At 36.8% G+C, this 19195-nt stretch overlaps 1 protein-coding gene across 1 annotated transcript in view; it reads right to left on the reverse strand.

Annotated features, from left to right (window-relative positions):
• Positions 1 to 19195, reverse strand: part of ARMC4 (armadillo repeat containing 4) — a 202643-nt gene that overhangs the window by 167191 nt on the left and 16257 nt on the right. The window contains exons 7-9 of the mRNA XM_029953192.1: positions 8765 to 8955; positions 7263 to 7361; positions 2429 to 2576 (exon numbers count right to left, since the gene is read on the reverse strand). Coding sequence (XP_029809052.1) covers positions 2429 to 2576; positions 7263 to 7361; positions 8765 to 8955 — 438 coding nt within the window. The remainder of the gene's footprint in view (positions 1 to 2428; positions 2577 to 7262; positions 7362 to 8764; positions 8956 to 19195) is intronic.

Below are 19195 nucleotides of genomic sequence, written 5' to 3' on the forward strand. Positions count from 1 at the left end.
GACGCCTGCCAAGGGGTTGTGTGCAACCAAAGGGGTTTTAATTCCAGCCTGTGAGCCAGCTAGGATTTCTAAATTCCCAGCAGAGATATGAATATTCAATATCCCAGAGTAAGAAATCAAAATCTCTCCCCCTCGATTCTCAGGAATTCTTAAAATGATAAGTTATTCTATGTTTTTTCACAAATTTTACTTATGTTTTTAGGTATTAATGATGACCGTAATAGTGAAGAATTTCCATAGTAATAAACAGTAAATAATTTTTTGTGATAAAGATACTAAAAATTTCAGAGGTTGTCTGTTAAAAAAAAATACCCAAACTAGGGATGCCTGGGTGGCTCAGTCGATTAAGTGTCAACTCTTGGTTTCAGTTCAGGTCTGATCTCACAGTTTGGGAGATCAAGCCCCACATTGGGCTCTGTGCTTGGGATTCTCTGTCTCCCTTTTATGCTGCCCTTCCTCTCTCTCAAAAATTAAATAAATACACATTAAAAACCCCAAAGTATATCTATTGCTGTAACATGTAAAAATGATCTCCACCTGATATGTGATAACACTAAAAGAAGGAGACATTACCACAAAATAAATGCCAAATTGAAGTCATTTTAGAAATTGAAAGGTGATACAAAAATATATACTGTTTTTAAGATATTATTCTTGGGGCACCTGGATGGCTCAGTTGGTGAAGCAGCCAGCTTCAGCTCAGGTCATGATCTTGCAATCTGTGGGTTCAAGCCCCGCATCAGGCTCTGTGCTATGTGACAACTCAGAGCCTGGAGCCTGCTTCGGATTCTGTGTCTCCCTCTCTCTCTCCCCTTCCCCTACTCTTACTCGGACTCTCTCTCAAAAATAAACATTAAAATTTTTAAAAAATTTTAAGGTATTATTTTTAAATTAAATTTTAAAACAAGGCATTAACTGTCTATTCCAGTAGTCTTGATTTTCATTTCATGACAAATACTCCAGACACACAAAAAAATTTCTTTAATTTTGCATTAACATTGGGCATTGGGGCTTGCTTCACAGACCTCATACGCTTTTTCAATGATGAAAATTTTATCTGCTTCCCCAGATTCCAATTTGGCCACTGAAATCTATGTTGCGATAGAGATTTAGAATACTTTTTCCCAATTTCCTAATTTCTTGACAGATTTTTCTTGGGATTCAGGATTCAGGAAAACATAGAAATTTTTTTCCCTGAGAAATGCAGGGAAATGCAGCTGAGGCCATGCTAAGAAAAAGAACATATTTTTCTTTCAAAAAGAACCTTTTCAGCTACAAGCCTATGTCCATGCAGAGGATCTCTGTCAAATTCACAAAAACGTGCACATAAACTATTTTACCTGTCAGCTTGGAAGGACTGCAAAAGCACCAGAAAAGTACCTTAAGTAATTTGGGAGTCACATATCTTTACATATGCAAAGTCACTGGCAAATGCCCTTGGTTAATTTCTTCAAAGACCCAGAGAGCTAGAGGAAACTAGGAGCTAAGTAAAAATGTTGCTTTTCCAAGTGCTTCTGAACTAGAGCTTTAGACATGGCCTGCCTAGATATTATCAGTATCAGTGATCTATTATCATTAATCTGGGTTTGGCAAATCATTTGCCTTGCCCTGCCCCCAACAAGTCTTAAATTCATTATAAGGCCAGTATTATGTAACATGTTTTCACAAATGTTACGTTGAGAGTAATGGAAATAGACCAATACACATTTAAGCACCTACAATGTACCAAACACTATGCTGCATCTTTCAAATATGTATTTCAATGCAAAAGCAATCCTACAGGACAGGTATTAATTTTATTCCGTGGGCTAAGAAAAATACGGCTCAAAATCATAACCAAAAGCCACATTACCGATACGTGATACGGCTTAAAATTTATTTTTTATTTATTTTTAAATTTTTTTTAACATTTATTCATTTTTGAGAGACAGAGAGAGATAGAGTGTGAGTGGGGGAGGGTCAGAGAGAGAAGGAGACACAGAATCTGAAGCAGGCTCCAGGCTCTGAGCTGTCAGCACAGAACCTGACACGGAGCTTGAATTCACTATGAGATCATGACCTGAGCTGAAGTCAGACATACTACTGACTGGACCACCCAGCGCCCCTAAAATTTAGTTGTAGTACAACTTTAAAAATCCACGCTCTTGCCACCACACCATACCACAAATAGTAAAAGGGTGGCGAGTCATGATGCCTGCTGGTCACTGCGGTCCAGGGGAGAGCACCAGGCAGCCAGCTGCTACACGAGAAGTAACCTTGCTATCCTTCCAGTAATGAGACCTTCCCTGGTGCACACTTAAATAACACCAGGGATTTTTACTACCCTTATATGAAAGAAACAGATAATAAACATGGAAGCACAATATCCCTTTTTTGGGAAAGGAATTAAAATAATCATTGTAAACACAATACAAAAGGTCTGTCTTACCTTTAAATATTTCACCACCTTCTGAATTTGCCAATATTCCGATGGCAAATCTGCATTTGCTTCCTGACGATGATCAGATGGTTCTTCATCTTCCTCACTCTCTGAGGAGCTCTCACTAACAATTTCCTCAGTCTTCTCAGTACTCTTACTAAGAACAATAACAACCACCACTTAACATAAATATAGTTATGCCACAACATGGAATTGGTTAAAATCGTTACTATTTCAGCAATATGAACATAAGCAATGAGTAAGATACCAACACCTCCTGAGTTCTAGATGATCCTCGTTAAGATCTGAGCAAGGAGATGAATAAACCCCTATCTCTATACCAGCTACAGTTCAATCATGTTGCTTTGCATGCAATTATAAGAAAATAGTAAGACATGAACAGGAGAATTAATATATCCTATGGCTGGGCTGTACAAAAAGGTAGCACCAGTCATCATGGTTAAATAACTTGTGGTTATTTATGTTTATATTTATTTAAATCGATTTATTGAATTATGTTTATGTTTATTTAAATTTCTTTATTGAATTGAAATAGAATACAATTAAAAATTTAGTTCTTTAGTCATAGAAGCCACATTTCAAGTACTCAACAATCACATGTGGCCGGTGACTACTCTGCCAGGTGACTCAGATATCAGCCACTTCCATTATCATGGAAAGTTTAGTTGGGTAGTGCTGCAAATAACCCACAGGCACAGTGTCTCCCTTATGAAAGGGAGTACACTTTGTTTCTCACTGCTCTAGAAGCTTCCAACTCAACATCAAGGTCATGGACACCAGCTAGTTCCCTCAAGCTTTCATGACCATGTCTCATTCGCATTTTCTCCTTATCTCCGTCCTCTCTTCCCTCCAACCCTCATGTGCTCTCTTCTATAAATGTTTTTTTCTCACCTGTTTTGAAGCACATTGGAAAGAATACACTACTAATTGCACAGTAGTAGTAACTTTCAATTTTTATTAATTTTTAAGTTCTGGAATTCTTTTAATTTATCAAAGGTGTTGTGGTACAGAGAGTTGATCTCTGGGCCACAGTGGAGTGAAATCCTGAAGGATTTGTTCCAATTCAACAAGTGGCATTAGCTGAGTTTTAGTTTAATGTATTCCCTTGTCCAGAAACCTGGGTTGGTTACAGAGCAAAATATGGTAGACAAGGCTTACTTAAGAACCAATGTAACTTTAACTCAAAGGCCCCAGATAGAAACATATACTAAATAAATTCTCCAGGCAACATCTAAATGTATCTTCCCTTAGCTAACAAGCTCCTAGAGTTAATGGAAGGTGTACTGGGTTTACCTAATCGTGCCTGAATCACATTTAAAAAAATCAATTCCCCAAGGGAATGTTGTTCTCTTTTTCCAGTGATGAATCCTTTGACATATAACTTTAAATAGCTTTCCCTATTTTATGATATTCCCTTCCTGTCCTGTCCCATAGCACCTGCACATTCAGAAGGTAAAAAGAAGCAAAACTCAATGTTTCATTGAGCTATAAACTCGACCATAAGAAATACTTTTCTACCACATCACTGTATCCACTTAAGCAAGAAGAGACAGAGAAGTTCTCATTTTATCACTGAGTAATGGTTGTTGCTTGGACACCCTACCCCTTTCCCCTTATCTATTACTCTGGAGTTCTCGGACTCAATAAACTCGATTTAAAATTGAAATACTTTAGGGCAAACATCTATTTCAGGAAATATGAAGTAGATATGCCTATCCTTATTTCTCCCACCAAGTACATAAAAATCCTGGATATCATAATATAAAACAAGCAGGAGAGGACTCTGACAGGTGGAGTGGAGAAGACTATCTAGGGACCTGGAGACCTTAGGAGCAACACAGTGAGGAGTTCCTTGGATTTCGTTTTGTCTCACATATCCCAGACAGGGTACTAAAAGACAGTGATGCGGGAATACCAGTGGGCAAAGATGAAAAAAGCACCTGAGGAAAGCCTGCTCTTTCTAGTCGGAGAACAGAAAAAGAACGGCTTAACAAGACAGAAAACTTATAGGCAACAAATGATCTATTCTAGTCAATGCCACAGAAAACACTGTGGCCTACCCCACTTCTGCTAGCAAAGGCCAAATGGAGAGCTTGGTCTTCTACCTTTATCAGGCTACAGTAAAGCTTCCTAATCCCCATGCTGGGTAGTGTTAGAGAAGGCTAATAGGGAGTCAGGAGTTTCACTGATCCCAAACCCCAATGTCAAAGTAACAAAAGGCTCCTCCCTCTCACAAACAGGCTGGTATCCACAGAGGCCTAGGCAGAGCATGAACTTCCACTACCACTCATAAATAATGAGGAGCCCCTCACCTGCCTCCCAGGTGTCAGTGAAGGCCTACTTGAATCCTGCGATGCCTTTTCTAACCTGAGGAGGCAGTACATACCTTATCCCACCAATGTGGTATCAGAGGCCTTACTTAAGTAAGACCCCAAAGAATTAAGAGACTCAAAGAGTCTCAAAAATTATTATAATTTAAAAATTACCCATTCTCTTACCATGCTTCAAAATGAAAATTTAAGAAGACTTTTGTGGAAGAGGGGGGTTAGAGAGAATGGAGGGAGAGAAAGAAAACCAAAAAAATAAAAATAAAACAGAACAAACAGAAATATACATAATGACAAACTTAAGCCCTAACATAATAATGACATTAAAGGTAAATGATCTAAATACACCAATTAAAAGACAGAGTTTAACTTAATGGACAAAAAAGGGAACCAACCAAATGATGTCTACAAGGAATTCATTTCAAATATAATGATATGTTTTAGTTAGTTTGAAAGAAAAGGAAAAAAAACACCATGCAAACAATAAAAAGAAAGCTGAAATGGCTATATAATATCAGATTAAGTAGACATCAAAAAAAAAAAAAAAAAAAGACCAGGGACATAGAGGAACATTACATAAAGATGGAGTCATGATAATCCTAAATATGTATATACCAAGCAACAGAGCTGCAAAATACATAAAGCAAAAACAGGACTAGAAGGAGAAACAGAAAAATTGTGATTATACTTGAAGACTTCAATACCTCTCTTTCATCAATTTGTGGAACTAGACTGAAAATAAGCTAGGATATAGGAGAAATCAGTAACACCAAACAAACATGATTTAATCCACATTTATGGAAAAGTCTACTCAATAGCAGCGGGTTACAGTCTTTAAAGCACTCGAAGAACCTATACCAAGATAACTTGACCACACAAAACTTCAACAGATTTAAAAGAATTGAAATTATATAGAGTATGATCATTAACCACAGAGGAATCAAACTAAAATATCAGTACAGAAATAGAACAGAAAAATCTCCAAGTACCGGGAATGCACTTGGGTCAAAGAAGAGAGTCTCAACGGAGATTAAAAAACAAAATAAAATAAAACAAAAAACGCACTGAACTGAATAAAAATGAAAATACAACATATCAAAAACTTTTGTGCACAGCTCAGAGCTAAAGCAGTGCTTTCTGCACTGCTCTGTAGTGTGTTGTATAGCCCTGTAAGCTGTATAGCACTAAATCCTTACATTAGAAAAGAGAAGTCTCAATCAACAATCTAAACTTACATCTAAAGAAACTAGAGGGGCACTTTGGTGGCTCAGCTGGTCAAGTGTCTGACTCTTGATTTTGGCTCAGGTCAGGATCTCACAGTTCATGGCATCAAGTCCTGCGCGAGGCTGTGTGCTGACAGCGCAGAGCTTGCTTGGGATTCTCTCCCCTTCTCTCTGGCCCTCTCCCGCTTGCTCATACGTGCGCTCTCACCCACATCTAATAAAGTGCTGTGTAACTAGGCACGCACACGGTACCAATGCCAGTCTCCTGGTTTGGGTGCTGTTCTATAGCTACACAAGATGCGATTACTGGGGAAAGCTAGGTGTAGCGTATAGGAGACTCCTCCACACTATCTCGGCAGCATTCTCTGAACCTAATTATTTCAAAATGAAAAGCTAAAAAACAAAAGTCAAACAAATTGAATAGTTTATTATGCTGACCCTGAAAAAATAGGATAAATGTTGTAGGGTGTCTTAAAATTTATTCTGAGTGTGCACACTTTATGATGTGAAATTTCATCATTCCTTCCCACCACCACCCTAAACTCGCTCATAGAAGTGGCTGACACTCCTCGAAAAATGATGCCTTTGTTGTCAAACTAAAAACTGGGTAAGAATTTTATTAGGCTTCTACTGATGGCTGTTTTAATGAGAAATAACTTGTATCGCTTTAGAATTGGCAGTTCCATCAGTGCTGAGGAAAGTGAGACCCAGAAAGATGACTTACCCTTGCTGTGATTGTTCAAAAGTAAGAGATTAGCTAAGAGCTCAGTTTTTCCTACCACTGAGTTCACTGCAGTCTTCATTAAGTTCATTTGTTTACATAGAGTTAACTAATACCAGTACATCTCCGTATTTCAACGAACTCTTCACTAAAAGGATTGCCTATAAATATATTTAAGGAAATCCAGCATAGGTATCTTATGAGCCTGATATAATAGTAAGAACACCAATCATCTGCAAGCTCACTGGAGTACTGTGTAAAGGGTGGCTTTAAAGAACAGCTCATGTCATGGGCACCTGGGTGGTTCACTCGGCTAAAAGTCCAACTCGGTCTGGGCTCTAGTCACCATCTCATGGTTCGTTAGTTCAAGTCCCATGTCAGGGACTGTGCTGACAGTGTAGAGCCTGCTTGGGATCTTCTCTCTCCCCCCCGCCCCTCTCTTTCTCTCACTCTCTCTGCCCCTCCTCGTCACGCCCTATCTCTCTCTCTCAAATAAACAAAACAAAACAAAAGGGAAGGGGGGAGAACAGCTCCTGTTAACAGACACATACCGAGCTAACTGTGCTCTTCCACATAAAACAGGTGGTCCCGACCTTTCAGGTTTTCCTCGGTGTTTCTCCACTTGGGGGTCTCTTAGTAAGTTTCTGTGCCTAAAAACATATAAACTTTTTAAATTGATTTATATGGATTAACAGGCAATTAAAAATAGAAATACATACACATATTCCACCATTTTTATGCACCCACATGATGTGTTTTCCCAATACAGAAAACGGCTTTGAGTTCCAGTCTTCTCTGACACCTGAGATGCCACTTCTGTCTCTTGGGTACAACCATGTACTTTATGTAGTGGGGGGACAGGTGGGCCAGTATGTCTTTCATGAGGAACGGGTGCTGGGAATAGGCTGCATCACCGTGGAGGTCCTTCACACTGTGCCTTCTAGTGCCGGTGCCGACTGCCCTGGCTGAAAGCTGCCTGTTTTCTGACCTTCCCCACCTGGCACCAGACTAGGGCCCAATCTGCTTTTCCAGGTATGCCCAGGTTTAGACAGTCCTCTGCACACAGTGGTCTTCACTAAATTGTTGTTAGGTAATTTTGTGATGCAAAAACGTAAGCACATGGGCAAAGCAGTATTTTAAAATCCACCTTCCAGGTCACAGAGCAGCCCACGTATTTATCATTTTCATATTCTCTCAAACAGTCACAAAAAACAAACACCTCAGAATTGATGAGAATTAGAGGAGCAAGAGTGTCTTCTCTTTCCCCAGGACTCCTTCTGTCTGCTCTCTGGGTTTGCTGGCAAAATGCAATCACCCAGTGGTCTTCAAAATCGCTGCGGGTGAGGGTGCTGTGTGACCAGCCGGAAGCCAGTTCTTAACCCATTCAGGTGACATGGAACATTAAAAATAGGCTGAAACTCGTAACCCTATTTGCTAATTTAAAAAGGGCTCCAGGCACTTCTGACTGCTCTGCCATTTCCATAACACGGGTCCCTAATCTGTGTTCTGACACCTATTTATAGATGGCCCGAAATGGAACTAGTTTTGTATATTTCAGATATTCTACAAACCAGTGTCTACTTTCCTTAGCCTTGTTAATATTTACTAGCTTTTCTATAGTATTTACTTAAAATTCTGTTAATGACCAGACACTGTCTCTATCAAAATGTCTCTGATTAACTCCACAGAATTGTAATCATTCTAAATTCTCCTGGCACTTACTTAATCAGGTCCCTACAACTCTGTTTACATCGCTCGTGAGCTGTCTCCATGTGTTTTATCATCCTTCTCATGCACTATTTGCCCTGACTTACTTACTGAGTGAACTGTGTTCTTTGCTTCCCTTCCAGTGCCCACATGTAAACCCTACTCACGTCAAATCCTTCTACTTGGAATCTGAAGAGGAGCAGGGAAGGACTGACTTGTATTATAGAGGGAGCTGTAAATATCTACTCTTGTACTTTTCTACTATGACATAAACTTATGTGAAAAACTAGGCAAAGGTGGTTACTGAGGAAGTATCAGAAAACCCATGAAGCAAATTTCTACATACTCTTTGAAATCAACAGTGGCCTTCCAGTTTAAACTGGGCTCTAATCTCTTGGTCATCTGACTCTTCCCAAAATTAATTTGGTTCTTCTCCAGTGTAATTGCTTTCTGTACAGGGGCTGCTTCTTCCTTCTCAGGTAGCTCATTAGTTGGCTCTTCCTTTTCCTTTTTCTGTGCATTGCGAAATTTAATCCCCTTTATTTAAAAAAAATAAGAATAATTTTTACAATGATATTACTTCTGAATTATCTAGTGCTATGTGAAAATTAGCAATGGTGGGAACTTCAGAAAAGGAAGTCTCTGATGCACCTAACTTGTGTTGCGTAGTGACACACATAAGGGCCACTTCAGGACTGAGGTCTCTAACAGAGCTAGGCTGACGGTTATGAATGCTCCTAACCTACCCCCTGCAGCAGCACACTCAGGTGCAACAGCGGCGTCGGACCTACTCACTCCTTGCCACCACCAGAAAAATCTAAACTCAAACGCTATAGTGACTGGGACACATCATGTACAAATTGCTGAAAGTACGGATAAAGAGAATATCTTGCTAGGAGCCAGAGACAAAAGACACATGACAGACAGAGGGAGAAACAAAACAATTAAGAGAGATTTGTCAGAAACAGTGCAAGCCAGAAGAAAAGAGAATGATATCTTTAAAGTACTAAAAGAAAAAAAAATCCAAAGACCTGCCAAATCAAAATTCTAAACAGAGACAAAAATAAAAGGTGAGGAGTTCAAAATAAAGGCAAAGAAGACTTTAACAGATAAACAAAAACAGAGAATTCACTGCCAGAAGCTTGTGCTGGAGAAATACTAATGAAGTTCTTTACTCAGAAGGGATAGCATGCAAGGAAGACTATCATACTACTAAATCTACATAAAGAAATGATAAAAATAAATATAAAAGACCATATGTAATATTTTTAATCATTCAAAATATAATTGAATCTCTAGTGCAAAAATAGTATCAATGTGTTGAGGGGTTAATAGCATGTAAAAGTAAAATGCAGAACAATAGTGCCGAGGGCAGGGAGAGGCATTCAAGGTACACTGTGGTAAGGTTCCCAAACTATTTGTGGAATGGTAAGATATTATTTAAAGGTGGACATGATAAATTAGAGATATATAGTATAAGCCCTAGGGAAGCAAACATGAAACTTTTAAGAAGTATAACTGACAAACTAATAGCATAAGTAAATAGAATAATTTCTAGAAGCTCAATTAACATAAAAAAGGGCAGAAAAATAAGAACAAAGAACAAAGAACAAATGGGATAGATAAAAAAAAAACAACTAGCAAGAGAGCAATTTTTTTTTTTTGTTAAAGAGAGGGACAGGAAGAAGGGAAGAGAGAGAGAAAGAATCTTAACCAGGCTCCACACATAGCATGGAGCCCAACTCAGGGCTCTCTCTCACGAACTGTTACGTCATGACCTGAGTCAAAATCAAGGTGCTTAGCTGACTGAGCTACCCAGGTGCCCCAAGATAGTACATTTAAATTCAACTCTATCACTAGTATACATTAAATAAAAATGACTTTAAAACTTCAATTAGGGGCACCTGTTTGCCTCAGTGGATTAAGCATCTGACTTTGGCTCAGATCATAATCCCATGGCTCATGAGTTCAAGCCCTGCATGGGGCTTTGTGCTGATAGCTCAGAGCCTGGAGCTTGCTTCAGATTCTTTGTCCCTCTCTTACTCTTCCCCTCCCAACTCATCTCTCTCTCTCTCTCTCTCAAGAACAAATATACATTAAAAGAATTAAAAGAAAAACTTCAATTAAAAGAAATCATCAGATTGGATGAAAAAGAAAAACCAACCATGTGTAGTATTAAAAAACCCACTTTCCATGCAACCAATAATCAAAAATTGCAGGAATGTCTATATTAAAAATTAAACAAAGTGGACTTCAAAACAAATATCGTCAGACCTAAAGAGGAAGATACACAATAACAAAGAGTCAACACAGCTCTAGCTGTGTATTCACCAAACAATAGAACTACAAAACACATAAAACAAAGATGTGACTAAAAAAAATAGATAAATCCACAAATATGAGACCTCAAAACTCAGTCAGTAATCAACAAAATAAGCACATAAAAATTAATAATATAGAAGACCTGAGCAATACTACCAACCACACTGATAAAACTGACAGTTCTAGAACACATACCCCACAGCAGCAGAAACATACATTCTTCTTAAATATACACACAAAAAAAATCATATTCTGGGCCATAAAACAAACATCCACAAAGTTAAAAAATCCTACAAAAGGTCTTCTCTTAATACAATGGAATTAAACTAGAAATCAGTAAAAGAAAAGTACTTGGAAAATCTTCAGATATATTAATTTTCATGAAAACATATCAAAATCTATGAGATGCAATATATGTAGTGCTTTATAAAGAATTTACAGAATAAAACTTTATGGTAGGAAAAATAAAGGTCTCAAATCAATGGCTGTGCTTCCAAATTAAGAAATTAAATAAGAGCAAATTAAGCACAAAAAAGTCAGAAGGAAAAAAATCACAAAGAGTAGAAATAAAATAAAAACGAAAGCAGCTAAACAATAAAGAAAATCAATGAAACAAATAGCTGTTCTTTCAAACGATTAATATTTTCAATCACTTCCTCCAAGACTAATCAACTAATCAAAAAAGAGAAGACATAAATGACCAATATTAGAAATGAAAGAGGGGTCATCACAAAAGATCCTCCAGACATTAAAGGATAATAATGGAATGTTGTACTCAAGGTCAATACATCAGATAAATTGTATAAAATGTACAAATTCAGTGAAATACACAAACTATGAAAGCTCAACAAGAAAAGAAATCTGAATAATTCTGTATCCATCCATCAAAGAAATCAAATTCTCAATATAAAAGCATTCCAACAAAGCCAGGTACAGATGGCTTCACTGGCGAATTCTATCAAACATTTAAGAAAGACATAATATCCAAACTACACGAAGAATTCCAGAAAGAAGAAAAATAAGTGAATATTTCCCAAATCATTTTCTGAGGCCACACTACCCATATCCTTCATGATTATAGAGGCAAATATTCTCAGTAAAATATTATCAAATTTCATCCACCCAATGTTAAATAGGGTAAGATATAATGACCAAGTGGGATTTACCCCAGGATTGAATGTTAGTTAATTCAATACTCAAACATCTATGTAATGGTCATCAACCGACAAAAGAAAGCTATGCTTCAATGGGCTCACTTACTATGGGTCACATGGAGGCCCCATGGGAAGCATATAAGAAGGCACCCTTTCCCTCCTCACCAGGGTAGTGTCAGCAGAGGCCTCAGGGGTACTGGACTTTCACCCCTGTCCAATAGTAATGAAGCACCCCACACCACCAGCGTTGTCAAGAGAAACTAAGTGAAGGACTCAGACTTTGCAGGATGTTCCAGTGAAGGCCCACTAAAACAAAAGATTTAAATAAAATCCACAATTTCACAACATAATGCCCCAAATATCCTAGACAATTAAAAAATCACTTATCATACAAAGAACCAAGGAGATCAAGACTTGAATCTGAAAGGATGATGCACAGATGCTTATACAGAGAGAAGGCAGATATTGGAATCTCTGATGAGAATTTAAAGCAGCCATCATAAAAAGGCTTCAGCAAGCAATTACAAAGACTTGAAACAAATAAATAACTAGGAAACGTCAACAAGTAAATAGAAGATATGAAGAAGAATCAAAAAGAAATTCTAAAATTGAAATTTACAAAACAAAGTACAAGTTCACTGGATAGGCCTACCAACAGGATGGAGAGGACAGAGCAGGGGAATCCATGAACTCAAAGACAGAACAATAGAAATTACCCATTCTGAGTAACAAAGAGAAAACTGATCAGAAGAAATGAATAGAGCTTCAAGATCTGTGAGACCATAACAAAAATTCCAAAAATCATGTCATCAGAAAAAAAGAAAAAGAGGAGGAAGAGGGTCAGAATAAAAATGTATTCTAACAAGATTTGAATTTTCCCTAAGGTGGAAAAAAACATAAATCTAAGATTCAAGAAGTTGAAAAAATGCTAAACAAAGAAAAACTCAAAGAAATCCAAGCCAAGACACATAATAATCAAACTTCACAGAGACAAGGAAAATTCTTAACAGCAGTGAGAGAGAAACAATATTTTATCTATAAGAGAAAAACAAAATAGTAACAGATTTCTCATAAGCAACCTGGGACGCCAAAAGGAATTAGAATATTTTTTAAGCACTGAAAGTAAAGAATTGTCAGCCGGATACTACATCTTAGGAAAGTATTCTTTAGAAATTAAGGGGATGTCAAGAAGTTCTTGGATGAAGGAAGAATGAAGAGAATTTGTCATCAACAAATTGACCCTAAAAAGGCTAAGTTCTTAAACAGAAGGACTGATAAAAGAAGAAAACATTGCAATATCAGAAAAGAACAATGGAAAAGAATAAAATGGGTAAGTACAAAAGACTTCCATTCTGCTCTTGAGCTTTTGAAATGAAGTTTGATGGTTGAAGCAAAAATATAACATTGTCTCATATAGTTATCAATGTATGCAAAGGAAATAAAGACAATTATAAATTAGAGATGGTAAAGGACTTAAAAAGATATGGTTTCTTTTATATTTTTACTAAAATTGTATTTATTTTTCAGTCTCATCAGTGTAACAGGGTCACAGCTTTATGAAGAAGTTTATGTTGAAAGAGAAATGACATATTCTCATATAGTATATTTGTGAAGAAGAATATGTTGACAGCTTTTCTTTTTGTGACACATCAGGAATTGCAAGGGATTGAGGCATATGAACTACTGTTTGAAGGAGACGTGGTTTCTATGTTTCACTCAAACTGTATAATGTCAACGGTAGATAATTATTATGTATGCATAATACGATGCAGTACCCAGAGTACCCCCCCCCACACACAAAATCTATACAAAGAGATAATACACCAAAGACACTGTGGATAAATCAATATAGAATTTTTAAAAGTTCAAGTTATCCACAGAAATTCAGAAAAAAGAAAACAAAAATGAAAAATAGAAGAAACAGAAAACTTGTAATCTGACAAGTGTAAGCAGTAACATATCAATAATTAAACGTAAATGATCTAAACATATCAGTAGATACACCAACAGAAAGAGTTTCACAAATGTCTTTTTTAAATTAATCAATTATATGCTGTCTACAAGAAACTCACTTCAGGGTACCTGGGTGGCTCAGTCAGTTAAGTATCTGACTCTTAGTTTTGGTTTGGGTCATGATCTTCTGGTTTGTGAGTTAGAGCCCTGACATGGGGTTCAGTGTTGAGAGTGTGGAGCCTGCTTGGGATTCTCTCTCTGCCCTTCCTGTTCTCTCTTTCTCTCCCAAAATAAATAAATAAAAACTTAAAAAAAAGAAACTTCAAATATAACAATGTAGGTAGCTTGAAAGTAAAAGGAAGGGAAAGATAACACACAAACATTAGTTAAAAGAAAGCAGGAGTAGCTATAAAAATATCAGATTAAGTGGACTACAGAAAAAGAAAAATGACCAAGGAGAGAGAGGGGCATTACATAATGATAAAATAACCAATCTATCAAGAAGACACAGCAATCTTAAATGCATATACAGAGCTGCAAATACAAAAACAGAACTAAAAGGAAAAATGAGACAAATCCACAATAATAGTTGAAACACCTCAAACCTCTCTCTCAACAACTGATAGAATGTCAGCAAGAATATGAAAGATCTTACCACTAAAACCACATGATATAATCCACGAAGTAAAAAGAAGAGAAGAAATAATAAATACCAAAGTGAAGTAGAAAAAAATAGAGAAAAATCAATGAAACTAAGAGCTAAGTCTCTGAGGAAACTGTGAAAATCAATAGATCTTTATCCAGATGAATCAAGAAAAAATAAAACACCAAAGACCAATATCAGGAATGAGAGAGATAACAACAGCTATGTCTTCTACAGACATGAAAAGATTAATAAAAGAATAACTACGAACAAGTTTATGCCAATAAATTTGACAGCTTAGATGAAGTGAACAGATTCCTTTAAAGACAATCTACTAGGGTACCCAGTTGGCTGTTGGTAGAGCATGTGACTCTTGATCGTGGGGCTGTGAGTTCAAGCCTTGCATTGGGAGTAGAGATTACTTAAAATAAAAAATTAAATGGTTAAAATGGCAAAACTTATGACTACTTTACTCTAGTAAAAAATTTTTTAGTAAAATAAATAAAGACAATCTACCAAAGATCCCTCAAAAAGTGATAGATAACCTGCACGGTCCTGTGACTATTAAAGGAATTGAATCTGTTGTTTTTTTTTAAACTTACCTACAAAGAACACTACAGGCCCTGATGGCTTCACTACCAAACATTTAAGAAACAATACAATTCTACACAAACGCAGAAATTGCAAAGGAGATAAAAATTTCCAACTCATTCTATAAGGCCAGTATCACTTTGATAACCAAAACCAAAGATATTAAAGAAAACTACACAGCAATAACCTTATAAATATACATGTAAAACCTAGCAAGTTAGATCCAATACTATAAATAGAGATACTACATCCTGAATAAATGAGGTTTGTTCCAGAAATGTAAACTTAGTTTCTTTTTTGAAAACTCATCAATGTAATTTACTACATAAACAAACTAAAAAAGAAAAAACACATGATTATCTCAATAGGTACTCATTTGATAAAATCCAACATTTATTCCTAATAAAAGTTCTCAAAAATTTGAAATAGAAGGGAACTTCTTCAACCTTATAAATTTAATATGTGAAAAAGCTACAGCTAACATCATACATAATAGAAACTGAAAGCTTTCCCTTTACCACTAGAAATAAAAGACCATTTCTATGTAATTCTGTATTGGAGGTTCCAACTAGTGCATTAAGGAAAGAAAAAAAAGAAGGCACTGAAATTGGAAAGAAAGAGGCAAAATGATCTTTATACACAGACGAAAACAATCCTCGACATAGAAACCCACCCAGAATCTACGAACCACACACTACAACTAATAAGTGTTTCAGAATATAAAATCAATATATAAAAATCAAGGGTATTTTGAGTGGCAACAGATAGTCACAAAATGAAAATTTAAAACTACCAGTAACCATAGCCCTTGTTAAATAAAAACTCAATGAGTAAGTATGAAGATCTAAGTGCCTTTATTAACCGATCCATGAATTCACCTGCATCCCATCTGGCAATTGGAGAGGTGCTCTACTGAACTAAACAAAAGAAAATTTTTTAAAGGCCGAGAGAGCATTTTAATGTTTTTTAATGTTTTTTTTATTTTTTTATTTTTTTGAGAGACAGAGAGAGACAGCGCGAGCAGGGGAGGGTCAGAGAGAGAGAGAGGGGTACAGAATCTGAAGCAGGCTCTAGGCTCTGAGCTGTCAGCACAGAGCCTGACACAGGGCTTAAACCCATAAACCATGGGATCATGACCTGAGCCGAAGCCGGACCCTTAACTGATTGAGCCATCCAGGTGCCCCAAGAGAACATTTTAAAGAAAGGGACTTTACTATCAAAGAATATATTGTTTAGGCAAGGTTGCCCTCCTAAAAGAAGAAGGTGTAAATCAATAAATTTTCTGGTGCTCATCAGGAAATTCCAGTTGACTGGTTATAGGTTACATTCTGGTTGGTTGAAATTATAGTTATTTAGGCATAAATAATATAGTAATATATATTATATGATATATAATATATACTTCTTAGGTGGTTGACGTGGCCTAAGTGATGTTATTTTGGGCTTGTGGTTTTCTTTTGTAACACCCCCCGAAATATGAAACACTTAGAGGTAGGCTTCACAAGAGATGTGCAAGACCCGTGCACTGAATGCTATAAAATATTGCTGAGAAAATCAAAGAAGATCCAAATATTCCATTTATTTAAGTCTGTCCATGAGACATACTATATTCATGGACTGGAAACTTCAGTATTTTAAGATGTCAGCTTTTTCTAAATTGGTCTATAGGTTCATCACAATCTCAACCATAGCTCCTTCAGTCTTTTTATGAAAAAATTGACAAACTGACCCTAACATTCTAATGGACTTGCAAAAGATGTAAAACAGCCACCCAAGTTTGTAAAAGAACAACCCTGGAGGATTTACACTACCTGACTTCAAGACTTATTATAAAGCTACAGTGATCAACACAGTGTCGTACTTGTATAAAAATAGGCAAACGATCAGTGGAACAGAAATACACTCACTCAAATGGACAACTGAATTTTGATAAAGCTACCAAGGTAATTCAATGGAGAAAGGATGGTTTATTTTTTCCCCAACAAATGGTGCTGGAACAGCTAGATATTTACATGCAAAAGAGAAAAAAGGACTTTGATCCATACCTCCTATTATGTACAAAAAGTAAATTACGAAGGCCTAAATGTAAAACGCAATATTTGAAAACTTCTAGAAAGAAAACATAGGAGAAAATCTTTTGACACTGGGTTTAGAAAGCTTTATAAGATACAGTGCTATAAAGAAAAAATTAATAAGTTAGAGTTCATAAAAATTGAGGACGTTTGCTCTTTGGAAGACTAGTTGGAGAATGAAATGACAAACCATGGATCGATCGGGAGGAAATATTTACAAGCCCTTTTTCTGACAGAATATAGAAGCCAAGAATATATATAAAGACGTCTCACAACTCAGTAAGAAATCAAGCAGTCCAATAAAAATTGAGCAGAAGATCTGAGTAGACACTTGATCACATATGATGCATATATGAATGGCAAATAAGCATTTGAAAGAATGCATTCAAGAAATGCAAATGTAAATTCGGGGAGATACCAGTACACACACCTATTAGAATGTCTAAAATTAGAGGTTTGACCATACCAATTATTTTCTTTTTTTTGAGAGAGAGAGAAAGATAGAAAGGGAGAGAGAGAGCGCATGTGCACACACATGTGAGCTGAGGAAGGGCAGAGGTAGAGAGAGAGAATCTCTTTTTTTAAGAGCCTGACACAGGGCTTGATCTCATGACCCTTAGGACAACCTGAACTGAATCAAGAGTTGGACATTTAACAAGTGAGCCACCCGTGTGCCCATGACCATACCAATTATTGATGAGTATGCAGAAGAACTGGAACTCTCATACACTGCTGGTGTGTGTGTAAAATATTACAACCACTTTGGAAAGCAGTTTACCAATTGCTTAAAAAGTTAAACATACAACTACCATTTGATCTTGCTGTTTTATTCCCACATTTCACCCAAGAAATGAAAGCATATGAGCTGTAGAGATGAACCTGAAAACAAAGTGTTAAAATTATGAGAGCTTAAATTGTAAAGATACATACAATGTCTTAAAGGTAAAGTGGAAAGATATTTATAGAAGGTGTGTGACAGAAAATAAAATCAGAGGCTCTAAGAGTCCCAATATTCAACTAGTAAGTTTCAAAAAGAGAGCAAAGAGAACAGAGAGGAAGGAATGATTAAAGATGTGATACAGGGGTACCTGGGTGGCTCAGTTGGTTAAGCGTCTGACCTTGGCTCAGATCATGATCTCAGGGTTCATGGGTTCAAGCTCTGCACTGGGCTCTGTGCTGACAGCTCAGAGCCTGGAGCCTGCTTCAGATTCTGCTCATTCTCTCTCGGCCCCTCCCCCACTTGTGTTCTGCCTCTCTCTGTCTCTCAAAAATAAATAAATGTAAAAAAAAACTTTTAAAGATGTGATATAAAAAAAGTATTTTTCTAGTTCTGAAGAACATATGTCACCATTAATGAAAAACAAACAACACCAGCACCAACCATATCATCATGAAAATTACAGAACATCAGGACTAAGAAAAGATCCTAAAGGCTTTGATAGATGAGAATAGCCAAAACAGGCCACATGAGAAAAATTGCCTTAAAAATTTTTAGTTAAAATTATTTTTTTTGAGTTAATACACAGTATTTAATTAAAAAAAAAATCTTCCCAGCTGTTACAGCCTGGCTAACCCTTGCCAAATGTAGCCATAGAATTTCTTTTCTTTTTTTTTAATTTTTAATTTTTAATTTTTATTTTTATTTTTTTCCCTCCATAATATTTTATTGTCAAATTGTTTTCCATACAACACCCAGTGCTCTTCCCCTCAAGTGCCCTCCACCATCACCACCACCTCTTTTCCCCCCTCCCCCTTCCCCCTCAACCCTCAGTTCATTCTCAGCATTCAATAGTCTCTCAAGTTTTGCATCCCCCTCTCTCCCCAACTCTCTCTCCCTCCTCCTCTCCCCCTGGTTCTCCATTAGGTCTCTCTTGTTTTCCTGCTAGACCTATGAGTGCAAACATATGGTTTCTGTCCTTCTCTGCCTGGCTTACTTCACTCAGCATGACACCCTCAAGGTCCATCCACTTTCCTACAAATGGCCATATGTCATTCCCTCTCATTGCCATGTAGTACTCCATCGTGAATATATACCACATCTT

The sequence above is a fragment of the Suricata suricatta genome, chromosome 10 (assembly GCF_006229205.1).
Source record: "Suricata suricatta isolate VVHF042 chromosome 10, meerkat_22Aug2017_6uvM2_HiC, whole genome shotgun sequence".
In the NCBI taxonomy this organism is placed as follows: domain Eukaryota; kingdom Metazoa; phylum Chordata; class Mammalia; order Carnivora; family Herpestidae; genus Suricata; species Suricata suricatta.